At 42.1% G+C, this 23087-nt stretch overlaps 1 protein-coding gene across 6 annotated transcripts in view; it reads left to right on the plus strand.

Moving 5' to 3' along the window:
- AMBRA1 (autophagy and beclin 1 regulator 1) overlaps nucleotides 1-23087 on the plus strand; it is a 170488-nt gene that overhangs the window by 29782 nt on the left and 117619 nt on the right. For 3 of the 6 annotated variants that reach the window (XM_090261929.1, XM_090261939.1, XM_090261950.1), the window contains exons 2-8: nucleotides 2318-2571; nucleotides 3188-3246; nucleotides 3761-3944; nucleotides 4559-4731; nucleotides 5693-5759; nucleotides 6313-6459; nucleotides 6730-7766. In XM_090261929.1, the coding sequence (XP_090118055.1) occupies nucleotides 2437-2571; nucleotides 3188-3246; nucleotides 3761-3944; nucleotides 4559-4731; nucleotides 5693-5759; nucleotides 6313-6459; nucleotides 6730-7766 (1802 nt within the window). In that variant the 5' untranslated portion in view covers nucleotides 2318-2436. Of the gene's footprint in view, nucleotides 1-2317; nucleotides 2572-3187; nucleotides 3247-3760; nucleotides 3945-4558; nucleotides 4732-5692; nucleotides 5760-6312; nucleotides 7767-23087 lie in introns of all 6 variants that reach the window. The other 3 variants (XM_090261960.1, XM_090261914.1, XM_090261923.1) reach the window with 1 other exon arrangement.

Consider the following 23087-nt stretch of genomic DNA (forward strand, 5'->3'; position numbering starts at 1 on the left):
GTCATGAGGATACAGGCTACTTTGTTTCTTGGCCACTCTTTAGGGAGCCCTGTGCTCTATGTGACTAGGAACTTGGAGTTGTCTTTCCATAGAATCTTTCTATTTCAGGGAGAAACTCCTTTCAGCACAGCCTGTTAACATTTTTCCTTCTGTCTGTATTTGGATGCATCTAGTTGTGTACTTTTGAGATCACAGCCTTTCATGAAACGTAAAGAACCAGTTTGTTGTTTGACTGTCTACAATAAGCATTTATTACTTCTTAAGTTTAAAAAGTAAAAGGAACACTGCCTTTTCTAGTTATTAAATCACCTGTAGTCCCACCAATCCAAAGATAACCATGGTTAGTCTTTGTTTATATTTCTTTTGTATCATTATTCTCCAAGATCTTTTCTGTTTTTAAAAAGATTTTATTTATTCATTTATTTTTAGAGAGAGGGGAAGGGAAGGAGAAGGAAAGGGAGAGAAACATTGGTTGGTTGCCTCTCACACGCCCCCAAGAGGAGACCTGACCTGCAACCCAGGCTTGTGCCCTGACCAAGAATCGAACCGGCGATCCTCTGGTTTGCAGGCCAGCACTCCATCCACAGAGCCACACCAGCCAGAGCTCCAAGATCTTTTTCTTAAAATAAAATTGGGATCATATTGTGTATATAATTTTGTATTCTGGTATTTTTCACTTAACATGTATTTTTTTCACATCATTAAATATTTCAAAAATAGATTTTTAATAGATAATATACATTTCAAAAATAAAAAAATGACATAAACGAGCACGATGAAAGTCTTTCTTCCATCTCTCTCTCCATTCACTTTGTTCCTTCGGTCACTAATAAGTGACTGTTAATTTCTCCTCTTGTTCAAAAGGTAGCACTATTGCTCTGACTGGTGTGGCGTGGTTGGGCATTGTCCCACAGAGTGAAAGGTCGCTGGTTCGATTCCCTGTCAGGGCACGTGCTTAGGTTGTGGGTTCAATTCTTTCCCTATCCTTTCTCCCTTCCTTCCCCTATCTCTAAAAATAAATACAATTTAAAAAGTAAGTTTACAATTTTTTTTTAAAGGTAGCATTACTATATATATTGTTCTGTACCTTGCTTTCCCTCCTCTAAACAATGTACTTTGGGGAATCTCTTGTCAGTACCCAGAGAATCTTCCTTATGTAGATTAGTGTTTTTAAATGGATATTTGAGTTGTCCCCAGTTTTTGCCATTGCAAACGATAAGACAGTAGTAGTAATTAAGGGGAAAAAATTAACTATTTACTCCGCTTCAGTTATTAAAGGATCATGCTTTCCAGAATGCAAGCTAATAAATGTAGGAACAATAATGACATTAGGAAATCTAACATTTTTCTGCCCCCAAATGAAACAGTTTAAGAAAGAAGCATTGGTGACTGCTAAACCATTAAGCAAAAGATTAAGGAGGAACAGGATATTCACATGTTGCCAAATGTTAGCCACAGATTACTAATTGTAAAGAGAGAAATACACCTTTATAAAGAGAGCTTTCTCTGGTTGCTGCAAATTCAACCAAGTGGTCACATAAGTTGAAGAAACTGCTGCAATGAATAACATGTATATTCTTTTGAAATGCCATTTTATTGGGCTGCATATTCCCTTGCATAGAAGAGTCACAATTTAATTTTGGCACATATATATATTTTGCAGCTAGTTGACATTTTACTCGAGTTTTTGTTTATTTTGTGACAATTTTATGCTATTAGGGGTTGTGAATGAGGAAAAGGAACTGAAATTTTTTTTCTCTTTCCTCCTTGATTCTCTACTGTGGAACTTTAGTGGAGAAGAGAAAAAGAAAGGGAGAAAGAACTTCAAAGTAGTCCTTATGCACTTGCTTTTAGGTAGGAGATAGAATAGAAGCTGCTACACAAGAACCACACATACCTCAAGTAATAGCCTTTTAAAATCTGTTTCTTGTCCTTTAGTTTGGAGGCTGCCCAAGTGATGAGGAGGGTGCCAGCAGTGCAGCACAGAAGGGCAGGGCTCCTGTTGTGTTTTATTTTTGACAGGTTTTTAGACCTATATTTTAGTAGCAAAAATTCTTCCTGCCTGATAGAATAATAACAGAATAAATGCTTTAGAGAATGGTCTGTTCTTTACATAAAAGGCTAAGCTACGGAGGATATGGGAGGAATTTAAGGCAGAAATCTTTTTGGAAGAAAATATCTTGGAAAAGGGTCTTTTGAGAAAGCGTTACTAAATATGAAAATAATACTTTCCTCTTTGAGTTAGAATTGTATTTGCAATGGGAAGCTTCTTCGGTTGCAGAATACATGTTCTTTGACTTTAACGTTCTTACCTTAGATTTCCATGAAGACAACTTACAAGGACCTGAATGGCCTCATTTTAGCTGCTTCAGCGTGCGGAGCTATTGTTTGCTCCTTCTCTGCCTGTGCCCGGTGTGACAGTGGCTACTGAGCACTATGAAGGTTGTTCCGGAGAAGAATGCTGTCCGCATACTCTGGGGGCGGGAACGGGGCACTCGGGCCTTCGGAGCTCAGCGGCTTCTGCAGGAGCTGGTGGAGGATAAAACCCGGTGGATGAAATGGGAGGGCAAGGTAAGAAAAACGGTCATTTTGGCTGTAGGGTTTCTAGGGGTGACAGTAGAATGGGGCCTTGGGGTTGATGACATAGAGTTGGGGTGTCATTCATTTTTGTGTAGGAGAATAGAAATGCTATCTAACTTAGGGAGGTTTTTGATAAAACAAATGTGGAAGAATTCACAGGCTAGAAATATCTTTTAGAGTTAGGCGTTTTCCATAAAGGTAATTGAGATTTATCTTTGTCAATTTGTAGCCTGATCATTATGTCCAGTTTGTGTATTTAAGATTTTATGTAGTTTTAGAGAGCTGGGAAGAGAGGGAGAAAGAGAGGGAGAGAAACATCAAAGAGGGAGAGAAACATCGAGGTGTGAGAGACACATCTATTCCGTTACGTCTCACACACTGCAACCAGGGACCTGGCCCACAACCCATTCATGTGCCTCGACTGGGAATCGAACTAGTGATCCTTTGGTTCACAGGCCGGTGCCCAATCCATCGAGCCACACAATACAAGGCCAGTTTTTAAACTTATACTGTGAATACTAATCTAGACAGGTTCATGTACTTTTGAGATGGAGTGGGCTGTGGTTTATAAATAATGTATTATAACTTTTGTTTGTTTGTTTCCCAGAGAGTAGAACTGCCAGATAGTCCACGGTCGACCTTCTTACTGGCCTTTAGCCCAGACAGGTAACTAGTACTTATCTATAACTTAAGACGTATGATAGCATTGCTTTCTGTATATTTGGCCTTAATTGATCTTCCAAGTCAAATCCCTAAAGGCTCTTGAAAGCACTGTATGAACAGAGTTTTGAAAGTGTATCAGAAATGGGAAGAATGTAGATGAAAAACAGTTCAACCGTAAAAAATAATGGGAATGATCGAAGTAAACTATGAACATCGAGGGTCAAAATTTGGAAAGTTTTTCATTAACCATCCTTTGCCTGTGTGTTATAGGCACTGGTGTGATAGTTTTCCAGCTAGGAAAAATAGTCTCTGAAGGTGATATATGTCATTTGGGGATAATGTAGAGAATCCAAAAGCTTTTAAAGAGTAGAATATTTCTGTTGTTTGTAATGCCCACAGTGTAGTTTTTTTTCACGCGGAGGTGGGGAATAGTACCAGTTTTCTGTGTCGTCCAAAGCTTAAAGTTTGTTATCCTCCCCCGGGCTTCACATTGATTTTGTACTCTTGGCTTCCCTAGGACTCTCTTGGCCTCCACTCATGTGAACCACAATATCTATATCACGGAGGTGAAGACTGGCAAATGTGTTCACTCTTTGATTGGACACCGTCGCACTCCATGGTGTGTCACTTTCCATCCTACCATCTCAGGCCTTATTGCTTCTGGCTGCCTAGATGGGGAGGTTAGGATTTGGGATTTACATGTAAGTATTCCCTTTATTTGGTGTTCTGAATGCCGAGATTTGTTTACCGTTGGGTTTTTAACTCTGAAGGAGAAATTAGCCAGGTTCTTAGAACTGCATCCCAGTAAGTGGTAGTCGTTGCCCACCTACCTGACAGCACACCCGGCCCACAGGCCTTCACTCTACGACAAACGCCGTGTTAACTGTTCTCCCACCCACCCGTCCTCTAAGATATGCTGAGGATGGGTTTTTGTTGTCTTATAGCAAGGACTGTACTGTGCTCTGATCCTGATCATCAAAGCAGTATGCTCCTTGTCCTAGTGAATGGCTAGTAGGTTGTTGTGCACCATGTCATGCACCAAGCTTGAGTTTTCCCAGGCTTCAGAGACATGAACTGTGCTGATGCTCATTGCTGTGGCTTGTAGAAGACTTGGAGAACTGAGCTGACAGTAATATTTTCTGATAAATTGGTGATACTGCTTGATCACTGATTTTCTACATTGTTTTGCGGAGGATATTTAAAGTAGTCCCTGATGTAGTTATTTTACCTGAAATAAGCCTTTTTTCTTGAGATTGACATGCTATTTTACTGGCAGCTTGTAACCTGAGAATATTTGGGATTGGTTCATTCATAGGGTGGCAGTGAAAGCTGGTTCACAGATAGCAACAATGCCATTGCCTCTCTGGCTTTCCACCCCACGGCTCAGCTCCTTCTGATTGCCACTGCCAATGAGATCCACTTCTGGGACTGGAGTCGACGGGAGCCCTTTGCTGTGGTGAAGACAGCTAGCGAGATGGAACGGGTCCGGTGAGTCCTCTGCCCACCAGTGATGCCTGCATAGTATTAGCATGGCAGAGAACATTTACACACAGGAGACAGATTGTTATCCCTGCTCAGGGCAGGTTCTTATCCCTACAGCTCCTCCTACTTTTTAAGTGGTTGGCCAATCAGCTGGAAATCAATTCATTTTGTTCATTTTAGCTGTTCATTATTGGCCCCATCTTCTGGTGTCTGAAGATTGGGGTCGCTAGAATCTTTTTTAGGTTCAAAGCTATCTGGGTTTGGAAGGGAGCCCTTTTTTTGAGAAACCTGTTCAGATTTGAGAAAGGTGTTCAGGTGATGGGTAGCTTAATGGATAATTGCTCATCGCTAGTTGTTTGTGTTTATCAAACTGGAAGAGGGAGATGTAAGTACTCATCAAATATGACAGCTGATATTTACTTAGCCTTCAAGATCAAAACACATATTGCCTGAATTAAAGTCGATGCATTGTTTTCCTTTGGTCCTTTTGGTATTAGAGTTGGACATAAGCTACTCTAGTCTAGCTTATAGATTCAGCTATGTTACTTGATGCCGAGACTGTTCGTCGTCACCAGAACTCATGCCTCTTGCCAGTGTAGCTGCCATATGAAGGAAGACCTGAACTTGTGGCAGAGTATGGGAGCATTCTATGCTTCGCTATTGTGATGAGGTCTTAGATAGGAGCAAATGTGTGCTTAATGTAGCTCCTTCCTGGGGTGGAAGCCTAGGTGTTTCATGAAATTATTTTTGTGATACAAATTCCCTTATTCTGGTAAGTGTGAGGAGTTAAGAAATATCAAGCCTTATTTTAATCTCTTTGAAAGTTTTGAAAATCTCTAGAGTGAAGTGAATATCTTGAGTAATTCGACATTACCGGTAATGATCTCTATAAATTTGAACACATGTTCTCTTCTCAGTTAACATAATCTCTCTATGCATGTCTGTCTCTTTTTTCTTCTTTTTTCAGTCTGGTGAGATTTGATCCTCTTGGACACTACTTACTCACGGCAATTGTTAACCCATCCAATCAGCAGGTAAGTCCGTCAGCAGTTCCACCTCCATCTAAACTGTGGGTTATTTTCTAAACTAGTGCTCCAATTCTGATTATATTGGACTTTAATTTTCAATGCCCAAATGTTTCTCTCCACTCAAGATTCAAAACCAGCTTCAGATTGTGTGTTCAAAGTTACAGCCATAATCATGGCAGGGGAGTCAATTCCGCAACCCCTGAGGGACCGCTTCGCTAGAAGTAACCAGGCAGTGTTGGCTAGATGGTCATTCATGTGCCTCTGGTTGGTTAACACTTTGCTTCTCCTCGCTGCCTCTGTGTTATGGATATGCCTCTTGTAAGAGAATTGGTTTGTCAGCTGTACTCATTCAGAAATGTTGCCAGTTGGAAGGGAATAACTTAATATCATATGATGATTCTGAATCTGAATGAAGCCAGCTCTCCGTGCTTCAGAGGTAGAGTTGTTGTCTGTGAGTGAGGTTTTCCTTGGATGGTTATCAGTAGCTTTTCTTAATTTACCTGGAAGTTCTACCTAACTGCTTCGCTCTGCCTCCACCCTACCTTGGTCCACGTTGCAGGGTGACGACGAACCAGAGATCCCCATAGATGGAACAGAATTATCCCACTACCGTCAGCGTGCCCTTCTGCAATCACAGCCAGTTCGCCGGACGCCTCTCCTCCACAATTTCCTGCACATGCTGTCCTCTCGCTCCTCTGGCATCCAGGTGGGAGAGCAAAGCACAGTGCAAGATCCTGCTACCCCCTCACCCCCACCGCCTCCCCCTCCGCCCTCCACGGAGCGCCCCAGGACTTCCGCTTACATCAGGCTCCGACAGCGGGTCAGTTACCCCACAGCTGAGTGCTGCCAGCACCTCGGGATCCTGTGCCTTTGCAGCCGCTGCTCTGGCACTCGAGTTCCTTCCCTCTTGCCACACCAGGACAGTGTCCCCCCTGCTTCTGCCAGGGCTACTATCCCTTCCTTTTCTTTTGTGCAGACCGAGCCCTTCCATCCCCCGGAGCAGGCCTCATCAGCGCAGCAGGACCAGGGCCTCCTGAACCGGCCGTCTGCCTTCAGCACAGTCCAGAGCAGCACTGCCGGCAACACGCTCCGCAACCTCAGTCTGGGTCCCACCCGTCGCTCTTTGGGAGGCCCTTTGTCCAGCCACCCGTCTAGGTATCACCGAGAAATAGCTCCCGGGCTGACAGGGTCCGAGTGGACCCGGACAGTGCTCAGTCTGAACTCCCGCTCTGAGGCGGAGTCCATGCCGCCGCCCAGGACCAGTGCCTCTTCGGTGAGTTTGCTGTCTGTGCTGAGGCAGCAGGAAGGTGGCTCTCAAGCGTCTGTGTACACTTCAGCCACAGAAGGGAGGGGTTTTCCAGCTGCAGGGCTGGCAGCTGAGTCAGACGGAGGGAACGGCTCCAGCCAGAACAGCTCGGGCAGCATTCGCCACGAGCTTCCGTGTGACCTGAGACGCTTCTTTTTGGAGTATGACCGGCTGCAGGAGCTGGACCAGAGCCTGAATGGGGAAGCCCCCCAGACCCAGCAGGCCCAGGAAATGCTCAACAATAACATTGAATCTGAGAGGCCAGGCCCTTCCCACCAGCCTGCCCCACACAGCAGTGAGAACAACTCTAACCTGTCCCGCGGCCACCTGAATCACTGCCGCGCTTGCCACAACCTCCTGACCTTCAACAACGATACCCTGCGCTGGGAAAGAACCACACCGAACTACTCCTCCGGCGAGGCCAGCTCCTCCTGGCAGGTCTCCAGCACCTTCGAGGGCATGCCGTCGAGTGGCAGCCAGCTGCCACCTCTTGAGCGGACTGAGGGCCAAACACCTGGCTCCAGCAGGCTGGAGCTGAGCAGCTCTGCTAGTCCGCAGGAGGAGAGGACTGTGGGGGTGGCCTTCAACCAGGAGACGGGCCACTGGGAAAGAATTTACACGCAGTCCAGCAGAACTGGAACTGTATCACAGGAGGCCTTACATCAGGATATGCCTGAGGAAAGCGCTGAGGAAGATTCACTCAGGAGGTAAGCAGGTGCTTTCTGTCCTCTACGTCCCTTGCTTTTCTCCTTGCATCTCTTCTGTCAGTCGTGCAGACATTGTGGCTGGATCTGGAGAGTCTGCGGCCCACGCGTGGGTTCGGCCCTCCCTGGCTTCCGTTGCATCTTCTTGGAAAATCTTGCTCTGGTGGCAGAGAGAAGATAGGGCCTAGCAGTCCGAGTCAGCTGGCTCCGCTGGCTCCTTTTCTGGTTAAGCTCGTGTGACCTCTAGCCTTAATGGAGAGTATACATTAGGTTAGAGAGGCATGAGGAGATCAGGAGATAGAAGCGCTGGCGGCCTTCTGACCTTCTCGAAGGATTTTATGCTCAGGGCTAGTTACTGTGAAATAAGAAAATGTCCCAGTGTGCTAGAAATTAGTAGTAAAAGAGAACCCTGCTTGGGACAGATAACTGTATGGGCTCTTCTTATGTCACTTTGTGTTTATCTCTTAAACCTTATCTTTTGGAGCAATACATCTGGACAGAGGAAAGAGAATAATACATCATACGTCAAGGAGAGTTCATATTTTTTGAGATATATGTGTTTTGGATAGCAAGTTAAGTTGCTTAGTTAGGATTTTTTGAGTAAATCTTCCAGATGGACATTCACCTTGGGGTGTGAAAGAATAATTCATAGAAGGAAGGCCTCTCCATATTCAGATCAGCATTGGAGGCAGCTCTTTCCTGGAAGAAGCAGAGTGGGTGTAGTCGATCGCCCACCACATGTTCTATGTATGGCTGTGTGCGCATCTATCTTAATTTATTAGGGACTTCTTTCTGTGATTCTGTAAAGGTCAGATCTAGTGTAATCACAAACTCCCAGAATATTCCTCTTGGATCCAAACAGCATATTGCTCTGCATTGTACCCTCTGCTGAAGCAACTGAATTTCTCTGACATAAGCTTCCAGCAAGGGAGGGAGTATGGATTGTGCACATGATCTACTTGTTATTTTGGGAGGATGCGTTAGAGAGTACCCAGTTAATAAGTAGTTGTTTAATGGTTACCATTGTTCCAGAACTGTGTTAGGCACTGTGAGGAACACAAAAGAAGCAAATACCTAATCTTTGCCCACTGGGGGTATACAGTGTTATTGTAGAGGCAAGACTTACTGACCTGAAATAATGTAAAAAATGTAGATGACCAAATGCTTCATTGTATGTTACTGAGGTTAAATATTATATAAATTCAGATAAAGAGAAGTATCAGAATCAAGTCTTGAAAGATGGGTAGGATTTAGAGAGAGAAAGAACTTTATTTTATGGGAACAGCGTATGTTAAGGGAGGAAAGGGCATGTTGTGCATGCAAGACAGTGGTAGGTGGTTACTAAGGGGAGCAGAGGGAATGATGGGTGGATGGAAAAGATAAAGTAATAGAGGTTGTTACTATGCCCATTTGGTTGGGGCCAGTTCTGGAGTAACATCTCCTAAATTCCTGGCTTTGGAATATTTTGCCTTATATCTGGAGCCTAGAACTCTGTGTTTCTTCTTTGTCAGGAAAGGCAAGAATGTAGCAAGCACAGTGCCTGACATATAATAGGCATTCAAAAAGTTTTTTAAAGGTAGCCATAATGGGACTGGCTTCATTTACTGCTCTAAAAGCCTACCATTTCCTTTTTCCCTGGTACCAGTGGGCTTCTGCTCAGCCTTTGTCCATCCTGTTCCAGCAGGACCTCTTCATTGTAGTTCTGAGAAATACCTGAGCCCTGGCTGGTGTGGCTCAGTGGACTGACTGCCGGCCTGCAAACCAAAAGGTCATCAGTTTGATTCCCAGTCAGGGCACATACCTGGGTTGCAGGTCAGGTCCCTGGTTGGGGGTGTGTGAGAGGCAACCAGTTGATGTATCTCTAGCAAATCGATGTTTCCCTCTCTTTCTCCCTCTCTTCCCCTCTCTCTAAAAATAAATAAATAAATAAATTTTTTAAAAAAAGAAGTACCTGAGAAGTTTAAAGTAAACTCTAAAGTAATTGGCTATCCAGAAAGTATTCAGCCACACAATATGAAAAATAGAGGAATTTATTGAAGAAGATACAAGATACAATAGTGCCTCAGTCCTCTTCTAGGTAGGCACCTTGGGACCTCACACAATTCTTTTAATCACTATCAGCTGCCCTGTCGTATTTTCCTAAATCTCATCGACGGTCTGAAATCTCTTCCCTTTCAAAGGTGATTTTAGTTTTGGGAAAAATCAGAGAAGTCACAGGGCGCCAAATCTGGGCTGTCGGGTAGCTGAGTTACCTGGGTGATTTGATATTTTGCCGAAAAACTGCACGAGATGTGATACCCGAGCGGGCACATTGTCGTGATGAAGCTGCCAATCACCAGTTGCCCATAGCTGTGGCCTTATGAATCATCCAAATAGTTTCTGCAGAGTAACGTTCAAGCCTAATGCAAAATCCGGTGTAGATCCATTGCTCTACTTACTCGGTCATTTTGAATGTGATGGCCACACAGTACACATGCTCACTCAGCAGCGTCTACCACCTCAACTGACTAGTACAGTGAAGTCGTCATTGTTCACACATACACATTCCAGTCCACTCTCCTTGGCTGCCAGGTTACATTGATGTTGTGCAAACTGTTCTCATTATATTAACAATGGCTGGACTTTTTCCGAACAGACCTCATATTCCTAATTGGGATAACCTCATTTCTAGGTGAAACATTTTTATTTTTCTTTTCTTTTAACATTTTATTGTGTAAATCATCAAACATATAAAAATGAGAAAAACATAGTAAACAAACTTTCATACACCTATCTCATGATTTCAAAACTTAACCAATACTTGGCCAGACTTATTTGTTTTTATCCCTATTCAGTCCCCCCACCTAGATGTTATATAATTTTGTCTGAAAATACTCCCAATATGTTTCTCTAGAGAAATGCTGTCCAATAAAACTTTTTACAATGAAGAAATGTTCTATATCTGTGCTGTCCAGGATGGTAGCCACTAGCCATATGTGGCTAGTGAGCATTTGAAATGCAGCTATCATTTGAGGAATTTAAATTTAAATATAAATAACCACGCCCTGGCTGGTGTGGCTCAGTGGATTGAGCACCAGTCTGCGAACCAAAGGGTCGCATTTCTATTTCCGGTCAGGGCATATGCCTGGGTTGCAGGCCAGATCCCTCTTTGGGGGTGCATGAGAGGCAACCACACATTAATGTTTCCCTCTCTTTCTCCCTCCCTTTTCCTCTCTCTAAAAATAAATAAATTAAAAAAAAAAGTCAATAGCCACATGTGACTAAAATATTAACAGTCACCCCTTTTTAAATTTAATTATTGATTGATTTTAGAGAGAGAAACATTGATTTGTTGTTCTACTTATTTATGTATTCATTGGTTGATTCTTGTATATGCCCTGACTGGGGATTAAATCCCCAATTTTGCCATATTGAGACAGCGCTCTAACCAACTGAGCTTTTAGTTAAATAGGCCATTTAAAATCCAGAAACTGTTAAGGCTCTACAAAAATTTTTGGAGAGAAAAAAAATACTGTATTTGTGGTTTAAATAAAGGTCCAGCATTTAAAAATGTATGTTGTAGAAAAGGAATTCCCTTGTCATCTTGTAAACAATTTTATGTATATGTTTAAAATATTTTAATAATACAAATAATACATGGTTATGATTGTAAAATTGTATATTAATACAGTAATCACGTTATTTATGAAGTCCCTTTTAGAAGCTAGTGTGAGGTATACCCTGAGTGCTGACATTCTACTAAAAAATGAGGTATATTTTAAAATATTATAAGTGTACACTCTTCAAAAAAGGGCCACCACTTCCTCATAAATTGAGTGGCTTACATTCTAGTGTATATCACTTAATATAAACAGGTGCTAATTGGCATCTTCTACTAAAAGGGCCTTCCTTCTCTAACTGATGATCAGAATCCAGTACAAGCCATTGCTTGGATTTTCCCAGCAGGTGTCAGTGTTGGGCTGCTGCTGCTGCCACTAGTCCAGAAAGGTAGGGAAGAAAAGGTGTTCTTACTGTAAGTGTGCTGTCTACTTGAAGGGAAATGATTTCTTCTTTGGCTTTGTACTGGGGGAGAGACTAAAGAGGCACGTGTTGATCCGTGGTGTTTCTGATAGAATTAATAGTGTTGCAAATGGTGAGCATTAAGCATTAGTGTGTATTTTAGTGTATGTCTATGTTGCTGGGTGGTAATAACAATTTGTCTTCTTTTGCCTGTGAGCAGTGCAGGGAGAGCTTTCTGTGTAGTCTGACTCCCACTTATGACTTATAACTTGGATGGCAGGGCCTTTGCTTCACCGTGGGAAACTTTTTTGGGGGGTGGGGGTCAGAGAGCCCCAGGATCTAGTAGGAGAAGATCAAGGTATTATGGCTTCTTGAAGCAGGAGCCCCTGTGGCCTTGAAAGGCTGCTATTAGGAAAAAGAGAAAACTGTTTAAATGGCATCTTAAAACCAGAGAAAGGCCTAGAGCTTGAAATGCAACCTCTTTTTTTTTTTTTTTCCTAGATGAGAAAACTTAGATGCAGAGACAGGAAATGACTTTAAAGAGGTGCTTGTAGCAAAGGTGGGATTCGGATCCCTTTATCCAAAAGAGGCCACTCTTCCCTCCACTTCATTTGAAATCAGGGCTTTCATACAGCCAGTTTTGCCATCAAAATTGCAGCTGCTCTTCCCTTGGCCAGGTGGTTCAGTTGATATGCCAAGGTTGTGGGTTTGATTCTCAGTCAGGGCACATACAGGAATCAAACAAAAGGTGCGTAAATAAGTGAGACAACAAATTGATGTTTCTCTCTCTCTCTTTCTCCCCCCAAAATCAATCAATAAAAATTTTTTTTAAAAGAAAGAAAATACAAATTGAAGACATTTGAAAAACTTCAGTTCTTGTAGATGATCAACTGAGTGGTTCTTCAGTCAGGTCTCATTGTAAGAAATTGGAGGTCTCACAGATCATTCGTAATTATTGTCTCTGGGTAGAAATGTCACCAACACAATTAATTATCTCTAGGAACACAGGAGAAACACTTTTAGTTCTGTGCCCACAGAGCTGCATGATTAGTCCTTCTAATGTGATCCCAATTAGGGAAGTTCACTGTTAAAATCCAAACAAGTGGGAGATCAAAATTGGGCTAACCCTTCCCCAAGTCAATTGCATCTTCACTCCTCCTGTAGATCGGTAACAAGGCCTCAGGTCTGAAGTATGGAGTAAGATTGAGTGTGTTCTGAGGACTGGCATCTTTTGGTCTTTCCCTTTCCTTTTCCCTTATGGTAGATGAAGATTGGGGAGGATACGGATGCATAAAATTTGGTCTAGAACATTGAAGGTTAGAGTTGGAAGCCCTCCTTAGATTTCTAAGTTTTTTTTTAGACTTGTGAGGGAATTGCTTTGGAGTTGGGAGCGATTTAAAGCCTCTTGAGACTTCATAGGTCAACTGATTTGTTTGATCCTTCAGCTCTCATCATATGGGGGTTCTCCAGGGAGCTTTTAGCAGAAACATCACTGATAGAAATAAATGGATTTGTCTGCAGGGCTAGTTGTAGATTCACAGAGGGAGAAGACGACCTAGGAGTTAGGAAGGTACCAGTTTTCTCAGATTGTAATATGGAGAGGACTCCAACTTGAGTAGTTTCTGTGCCCCTGACCTAACTGGATCTAAAGGGTTTATATATCTAAAAATCTCTCCCAGTTTCTTTGGATGGGGAGTATGCGCAATTGATTATTCCAAATCTAGCACTGCTGTCACCTTGTCCTTTGGGAATTCTTCCCTGACTGCTCAAAAAAAAAAAAAAAAAAGAAATCATTTCCTCTTCTTTGCTGCTTGTGTACTAGATATAGATAGTTCCTTGTAATATTGCACCCATGACAGAAAAATATCTGTTTCCCTTCCTGCCAGTGAGCTCTCTGAAGGCAGTGATTGTGTCTATATCCCTGTTGTATCTAGAATAGTACCTGAGGTGCTCTGTAAATGGTAGTTGAATTAAACAAATGGGATTGAAATTACATCTCCTATGATCCAGTATGCAGTGTAAATTCTTTTTGTCTTTTGTTTTTGTTTTTTGTTTTCCAGTAAAAAAGAAAGGCCCTTTACGATATTCTTTAGTCTTATAGAGAGTTGTTGGCTCAATAGGCACTCGCTGAATAAATGAATTGGCATTACCTAGAGTGCATGGCAGATACCGTCTATAACTTGACCTCAAGGGACTGAGAGTATGTTCCTCTGTCTCACTTGTGTATCGGTTGTCCTGAAGTCTGTAATAAGTCTTATGCACTCGGTCAGCTGTCCTTCGTATTGGCTCCCACTGACGACTCAGACCTGCATGTTTCTTGAGCACATGGGCATCATATATAGCTTCCTCCTGAGACCGTTTTGCTGGTCTTTGGCTTGACCTTTCAGTCTCTGTTTTGCTTTTCTCCTTAAAGCTCTGCAGTCTCAGTGGTGGTATACCTGGTCTCGATTAAGTCCACGTTAGATGTGACTACACTAAAGTTAAATATACAGGCTTTGTTTCCCATTGGTGCTTTACGTTTCTTACAGTTTCTGTGCAAGACTTTCACTGAATTTGCTTAGAAGTAGGGTGTTTTGGGTTTGAGAAAGTAAGTGTTCATCTTTTTTTGGGAGGGGGGCATGCATCATTAGAATAAATCTTTTTTAGTTCTGAGACTATTTTAGCTTCCTTTTTATCCTGTGGGGCAGAATTCTTGTATTAAGAGAGAGTTTTGCTTTACCTCTAATTATGCCCCTAAAAAAATTGGAATTATAATCTTTGGTATTCAAGTTACAGTAAACCCTTCCTAACTTTTGAGTTCTCAGAACTTTAGCATTGGAGAACAAAGAACAAGGAAGAATAGGGGAGGATCCTTTGCGGAATGGGAAAAGCATGACTTGTTCCTGTTGGGAAAAGAGAGAACAAGGTATTGAGAAATCAAAAAGAAGACAAAGCTGATGGTGGAATTTAATCAACTTATATTATTTTATTTATTTTTAGAGAGAGGGAAGGGGAGGGAGAAAGAGGGGGAGAGAAACATCTATAAGCTGCCTCTTACACTCCCCCAACTGGGGACCCGGCTGGCAACCCAGACATGTGCCCTGATGGGGAATCAAACTGGTGATGCTTCTGTTTGTAGACCAGCACTCAATCCTCCCAGCCACACCAGCCAGGGCCACAAGAAATTAGTTTTAAGGGTTCTTTAAATGTTTAGATGAAGAGTTGGTATATAAAAAAAGAAACAGAAAAAGAAAGAAAGCTGCTCATTGGCACGTTATCTGCTATAAAGCCCTGCCACCCCTGCCCTTCCTCAGTCATGATGGCATGTTATTGAAACTGAAGAAAGAAGAGGCTGAAAAATTTATAGTGAGCAAAGGATCATAAATGGAAATTTTAAGATGCCTGATTTTTTTCTGCTTACAAAACTAATAGAAATCCAAGAATCCAGCCCTGACTGGTGTGGCTCAGTGTGCCTGGGCATGGTCCTGCAAACCGATTCCTGGAGAGGGCACACGCCTGGGATGCAGGTCAGGTCCCCCGTTGGGGGCATGTGAGAGGCAACCGATCAAAGTACCTCTCACACATCAATGTTTTTCTCCCTTTCTTTCTCCTTCCCCTCTCTTAAAAATAAATAAATAAAATCTTTAAAAGAAAATTCAAGAATCCCAACATTACAGAAATGTGTGATATATAAAGTGAATGTCCTCCGCAGTGTTAACCACTATTAAGAATTTGTGTTAACTCCAGAATTTTTTCTTTGTAAATGAAAACACATTTTTTTCTTTATTTATATTTTAAAAGATTTTATTTATTTTTAGAGAGAGGGGAAGGGAGGGAGAAAGAGAGGGAGTAAAAAGAAAAACATCGATATGTGAAAGATACATTGATCAATTGCCTCTCACACACCCCCACCTGGGTACCTGGCCTACAACCCAGGCATGTGCCCTGATATGCATCGAACTGGCGACCTTTCGGTTCACAGGCCAGCCCTCAGTCCACTGAGCCACACCAGCCTGGGCCTTTTTTACCTTTATTTGTAAATCTTCTGTCCATTATTTATTTACACATTTTGCTTAATATATCTGGACATTTCCCCATGTTAACCTGTATAGATGTTACATTTTAAAAATAAAGGTACAGTATTCCAATAATGGGATGCACCATAATTAATTTAACATGTTCCCTCTTGGTAGAATTTGGATTCTCTTTTTTGCTTTCACAAACACTGCTGCAGCATCTTTTGTGTACCGTGCAGGTGTTTCTAGGGAGGATGAATTTTTAGAGGTACAATTGCTGGGGCCAAAGAGTATGAGCATTGTTCACGAAAAATGAAAATTAATTGTATATTCATTATTACTAATTTAAGATGTGTAAAGTGACATTTTCTATTTCCTTTTTTTAAAGGATTTATTTATTTATTTATTTATTTATTTATTTATTTATTTATTTATTTATTTATAGAGAGAGGGGAAGGGAAGGAGAAAGAGAGGGAGAGAAACATCAGTGTGCAAGAAATACATCTGTTGGTTGTCTCTTGTACATAACCCAACCGGGGATCAGCCCACAACGCAGGCATGTGCCCTGACTGGTAATTGAACCACCGACCTTTTGCTTTACAGGATGACACCCAACCAACTGAGCCACACCAGTCAGAGCTATTTCCTATTTATTTCAGTGAACATAATTTTATAGATACTCATAATTTCATAGGTTGGGACTCCTAACGCTGTTTTTATTTTTCTTCTCCCATAAAATCTTAAGGTTCTCAATAAATTCTACTAGCCCTGGGTTTTTCAGGAACGTGCTCTTCAAGATTGAGAGGCCTTCCATTTTATTAATTCTGAATATCTGCCACCTGGAGGTGTTCGTGTACTTTTCTTCTCAACAGCCTGTATGAAGGGGACTTAACCTTGGTTCTCTCTGTGACATTAACGGCTTGCTGACTGAGCCACATAGCCTAGGTATTGTTAAACCATTTGAGAGTACAGGTATCTCTTGCCCCATCATAAGGCAGTAACATTTAGATATTTGAGTTATTTGTCTTTAGGGGTAGTTAGAAAACCCATTTCTCTCTTTGGCAGTGTGAAGGTGAGGAGAAGGTGGAAGAGAGAGTTTCCATTGTGGTTAATCTTTTGCACCTTTACTGCTCACCTGCCTAATCTGAACATTTTTGAATTCTGTATAACCCCTAGTTATATTCACTCTATCAAGGATTGGCAAAGTTTATCTGTGCAGGACTAGATAGTAAATGTTTTGCGTTTTGTAGGCTATGCAGTGTCTGTTGCAACTACAGTACTGAACTTTGCCGTTGTAGCATGAAAGCAGCCATGGACAATATGTAAGTGAATGAGTGTGGCTGTGTTCCAGTAACACTTTATTTATGGACACATGCGATTTTCATATAATTTTCACGTGTCATGTAAGAGTCTACTTTTGATGTTTTTTAGCTATTAAAAAATATAAAAACTCTTCTTAGCTTGTGAGCTGTACATAAACAGGCGGCAGGCCAGATTTGGCTGGCAGGCAGTGGTTTTCCAGTCCCTGCTTTATGTGAACGTGATTTGGAAGAGAGTCAGGTGCTATTGTAATAGATGACATTATGATAATGAGGGCCTGGAAGAGCTAGGTAGGGGGCTTCTCTCCCTCTACTTTGGACTAGATGTCCTAAGTATTGGCTCTTGTAAGATTACTTTGATGGTTAAGAGCAGGCATAAGTGCATAAAGAGTTTCTTGTTTTCCATGCTATCTGCCCTGAGGCAAAGGTTTGCCAGCCTTGCCCTATGTATGTTGTCTTGGAAATTATTTGCAAGCTGGGGAGGATGTGCGCCTCCAGGTTCTTGAGGCAGTATGCTTGACAAGCAGCCCCTCCCCCGCTGCAGGTCAAATTAGTGCCTGTTAGGCTGATCTAAATTATCCCCCCTCATCCCTCTCTCTGAGGCTGAATAGTGTAGAGCAGGCGGTGTGCTTTGTGTACACACTGAGAACTGGAAAAGATGTAATCGCTTCTGTCAGCTCAGAGTATTGGAGTGCTACAGGGACTACAGTGGGATCTATATGTGTGTGCTGCGAATCCATGGGGAGCGATTTCTTGCCCCTTCAGATCGCCTTTTCTACTGTATTTATTCAGAGTAGTGCTCTGAAGGGTCCATTGGAGGTTTTACTAAGACAGTAACACCAGGTGTATGGGGTTTTGTTTGTACAGTATATTTTACTTATTGTGACTGGTCTCAGCCCATTAGAGCTGTACAGATAGCTTCCCTTCATCCTCTTGTATTCCTTATATATTTACGGTAGAGGGAGAATCCAGTACATCCTTCCTGGGAACACTCCTGAAAACATGCTCATGTGCGCAAGTTTGGCTTTAGTGTGTAGGCCTGTTACATTAACCCAGAGATTGCAAAATAACCTTCAGGTGTGTTTGGCCCTCATAATGTTTCTAAACATTTCCTTTTCCCACATAAATACAGATTTCTGGATCCTATTGAAAAAATTTGAAGGGTCTGGTCAGCACTTCCATTTAATAACAATCAGTGGGAGCTGGGTAGTTGTTACCCCTTTATTCAAGACATGGACTTTCTTTGTGCCTAGTCTGCACTGGGCTGACTTCACAAATTTATGTTTCCTACTTATTTCCAGTTTTGTGTTGGTTACCATTCCGTTAGTTAAAGCAAAATGCGTTGGTGGTTTTGTGTAGGCAAGTATCTTCTAAGTGCCCTACCGTTCAGCTCCACCAGGGGGAGGCACTGGACATTGCAGTACCCTGTACCCCAAGCGTCCTGCCTGATTCATCCACAAGGGGCTCCCCTGCTGCTGGAGGCTGACGCGCTGACAGCACCCTCACCTGAGAAGCTGCCTGAAATTTTAATAGCAACAATTATACACTCCTTCTCTGGTTCCAAAGAGGGAGAGTGGTGGTACCCAGCCTTTCGCTGGCTGGTAGACCTCTGGTATGTCAGGTTATGCAGTGTGAAAGCAGCCGTTCTCCAGTGGTGGACTTTGTTAAAACAAAATGTCGGCGGAGAATGCTCGCACCTCTCCCTGTGAGCAGAGTGCCTTGGACAGAGGCGTGGGTTCCACTGAAAAAGCTGCTTGACTTGGGTGTTACCTGCCAAAAAATTAAAAATTAAGTTAGCATAGAAGCAGAAAATTGTAATAATAAAGGAACCAAAGCCTGAAAGTATGGCCTTGTCATAGAAAGAGAACTGCAGCTCGTTAACATCGTGCCCTTTTCCTTTGCTGCACCAGCGGGTATGAGTGTCAGTCTTTTTGTCTCTTTTATTCCCCGCCCCCCACCCCGCCGCCCCCCCGCCGCCCCGCATGTGTTCTCGTTCATTTTTCAGTTTTCCTCTCTTTCCCTGCTGTCTGCTTAGACCGCTTCACTTAAGCAAGGTTTTATTTTTTCCTTTCCTTTCTTTGTTCTGATGGCAAATATAACCTGTTTTGCATTTTTCTTTTCATTTTTTATTTTTAATTTTAAGGAATATTCTAAAACAAAAACATTAATAAAAGCATGGGTCTATTCCAAGATTTCTTATTATCTTCTGTGACATTCCCCTCAGAAGGTAGAAAACCACAAACTCCTTCCCTAAGGATGGGTGTAAGTGGAAAGTAATATTGCACCAATGCACTATACAGAATACAAACTGTGAAGACAAGGAAACTTTTGTTGAACTGCTCATCTGAGGAGCTCTCTTACTGAGATCCCTGTGATCTACTGGCGACGAACCTTTTCCAGTTAGCGTAGTTAATGTGATACTGCCTACATCTGCCTGTGAGGTAGCTACAAGGACAAACCCTCAATATCACACATCACCTATTAGAGAAATTGTGCACATAATTATTTTTCTGTCAAGACCTTCCAACTTAACAGTCTTTACATAGCTAAAATACAATTGGGGTCACATGGGCACCATACCTGGAAGTACACACAGCTTTATAGCAACAGCACCCTGGGAAAGTCACTGGCATAGTCGCATTTTTAAAAATCAAGAGAAGTAAACACGACCACAATGGCAGAAAATTCTTTTCTTGGTAGTAGACAGGAAATAATTGGCTAAAGAAATAGGTTCATAGAGAGGCATAATCTAGACGCTAAGTAACAGAATCATAGGATACTTGAAAAAGTCATACAAATCCTAACAGAGCCTTAATATTTCATGTTAGTAGTTTTTTATGCAGAAGTTAAAAAAAAACTGCCCAAAACAACCCAAGTCATTATTTTTTTGATTCCTTAATTAACCATTTTATAGCCCTGGCTGCTGTGGCTCAGTGTATTGAACGTTGGCCTGCAAGCCAAGTGTCACTGGTTCGATTCCCAGTCAGGGCACATGACTAGGTTGCACGTCAGGTCCCCAGCTGGGGACGCGAGTAAGAGGCAACCACACAGTGATGTTTCTCTCCCTCTCTTTCTCCTTTCCCCTCTCTCTAAAAATAAAATAAATAAATTATTAATAAATAAATAAAATTATTTTTAAAAAATTAACCATTTTACTCTTAAGTTGGTGAAATCATGAGACTAGGAAAATTTTTCTAGCTGTAGGATGCTTTGCAATGCAGTAATTGATTAGTAAACTCAAAGTGAAGCCTAAATTGGATATTAAAAAATCTGTGAAACAGTAACATAATTACCAGAATTTGAAAACAGGAGGCTTCAGGCAGATGAAAACACCAAGAAGAGCCAGTCAGATATTAAAATGGTGCCCTGAAGATGGTGCATACCAAAAACTAATTTTTTAAATTTATTGATTTTTAGAGAGAAGGGAAGGTGGGGGAGAGAAACATCAACTTGTTGTTCCACTCATTCATGCATTTATTAGGTGAATTTTGTATGTGCCCTGACCAGGGATTGAACCCGCAACCTTGGCCTATTAGGACAAGGCCCTAACCAACTAAGCTACCCTGCCAGGGCGCAAAACCGAATTTTGGGGTTGACCAAAAAGCCCATTTAGTCATTTACTTTTTTCTGTAAAATACAAGACATATTTTTCATTTTCACCAATAACTTTATTGATTTGGATATTTTGAGTATGTCGGCTGTCTCCCACATGGTATAATGTTGATTGTTTTCAGTTAATGTCTTCATTTTATTGCTATCAACTTCAACTGGTCTACCTGACTGTGGAGCATCGTCCAGTGAGGAATCTTCAGCACGAAACTTCACAAACCACTTTTGACACATTTGATCAGTCATAGCACCTTCTTCATACACTGCACAGATCTTTTTTTGTGTTTTAGTTACATTTTTACCTTTCTTAATAATGAAGTGTAGTATGCCAAAAAGATTGCCTATTTTCTCTATCTTCAACATTAAAATGGCTACACAAAAATTCACTAATTTTGATAAGTTTTTAAAAATGCATGCTGACATGACAGCTGTCACAGTACAATCTAACAAAATTGTTTCAGATAAAGTTAAAGACAAGTGCTACTAGAGCCATCTTACAGAAAAGTAAAAAAAAACGAACTTTTTGGTTGAATCATTGATTGGTTCTTGTATATGCCTTGACTAGGGATCAGACCTGCAACCTTTAGGTATATTGGGACAGTGCTCTAACCAACCGCTGGGTGCAAAACATAATATTCTTAATTTTCATCATATGAGTGAAACTAATTTAGTCAGACACTACATGAGGGTGGGAGTGGGGGGTGCCTGGTTAGGCTGTACCAAGATAGTTTCCTTCTGATATATCCACAAAAGGAAAATGACTTCTTGTGGCTTGTACTTACCTTTAGCCTAGTCTCCTCAACTCCACTGTATGCCTGGGAAAAGAGTAAAAATATTTCCATAAGAGATAAAGATGAACAGAAACTAACTACAAGCTCACTCTGGAAAGATGTGATAACGTCTTGAAAAAGGAGCACCACATGCTGATTTTAACAGGTTTTTTTACTGGAAGAATCTATTTGTCATGTTTACACCATAGGAAAATTGGAGGCACCCCAAAAAATTAGATTTGTAAAAGAAAGTATACATTTAAAGTAGGGGGAAAAAATGGTATACAGTATATATATTTTCAGAAATGTACAAAGTCTCACTGTGAAGTGCCTTGATTTGGATGTGACTTAGTTCTTATTTCATATTAACCAGACCCAGTGCTCTGGTAAACCTCTATTACATGTTTTAGAATGTCTTTTTTAAAAAAATATCTATTTTTGCCCTGGCCAGGCAGTTAAGTTGGTTAGAGCGTTGCCCTGATATGCCAAGGTTATGAGTTCAATCCCCCAAGTCAGGGCACATACAAGAAGCAACCAGTGTGGCCAAGATGGTGGCATAGGTAAACACAGCTTGCCTCCTCACATAACCATATCAAAATTACAACTAAAATATAGAACAACCATCACTCAGAATCATCAGAAATCGAGTTAAATGGAAGTGTGACAACTACGGAATCAAAGAAACCACATCCATGCAGATTGGTAGGAGGGGAGGAGATGCAGAATGGGCTGGTTCCACAATCCACGTGTGGTGCATAAAAACTTGGGAGGGATATTGGGAGCAAGGAGTCCCAGCCTCACACCAGGGCCTCCCAGCCCAGGGTTCCAGTGCCAGGAAGATAAGTTCCCATAATTTAATGTTTGCAAAACCAGTGGGGGTTGAGTCAGTGGAAAAAACTGTGGAAGTCCCAAACAGTTCCCCTTAAAGAACGCACATGCAGACTTACTCAGACTCCCTCTCTGCTCCAGCACCCAGGTAGCAGCCTGAAAGGCACAGGTGGCATACAGGGAAGAACTGAAGTGTTTGGCATCAAGGTGGGAGCTGGGACATAGCTTTCTTCCAGACAGAAAGGTGGGTAGAGGCCATTGTCCCTTATCTGAGCCCTCCAGTCACAGAGCCACAGAGCCAGCAGGCAGGTGCCATCTTGGAGACTCCATCAATGTGACAAACTGCTTGCCCTACCCTGAAGATTACCTCAGACTTTATCCCACCCAACTTATGGGCCCACCAAAGCTGTTGACCATGACTTTCCCATATGAACTGCTGGTCTTGGATTATGCTTCACAACTTCCTAAATCCTATCAAACAATCAAGACTGGCCTCAGTAAGCTACCACTTCCCGTACCTCTTGCTAAGTGGCCCCAGGTGTGGTAGTAGCAGCAGCCAGCCTAGATTCACAGCTTGATTTGCCTGGGAATCTCCAAGCCCAGTCCAAGTAGTAGCCACCCCAGATTGCTTTATAGCTTATGCAGGTGGTCCCGGTCAGAGCACAGGATGGGACTGACCTTGGCCTGCACCACCCAGGAAACCCCCAAGCCTGTGCACCCAGTGGATAGCTACTAACCATGTTGGAGCACCACCACCCTGCCCCTACACAGTTGATCCTCCATGGAGGATGGAGGTTCGTGGTC

Source organism: Furipterus horrens, unplaced genomic scaffold (assembly GCF_987537825.1).
Source record: "Furipterus horrens unplaced genomic scaffold, mFurHor1.1.pri manual_scaffold_2, whole genome shotgun sequence".
NCBI lineage: Eukaryota > Metazoa > Chordata > Mammalia > Chiroptera > Furipteridae > Furipterus > Furipterus horrens.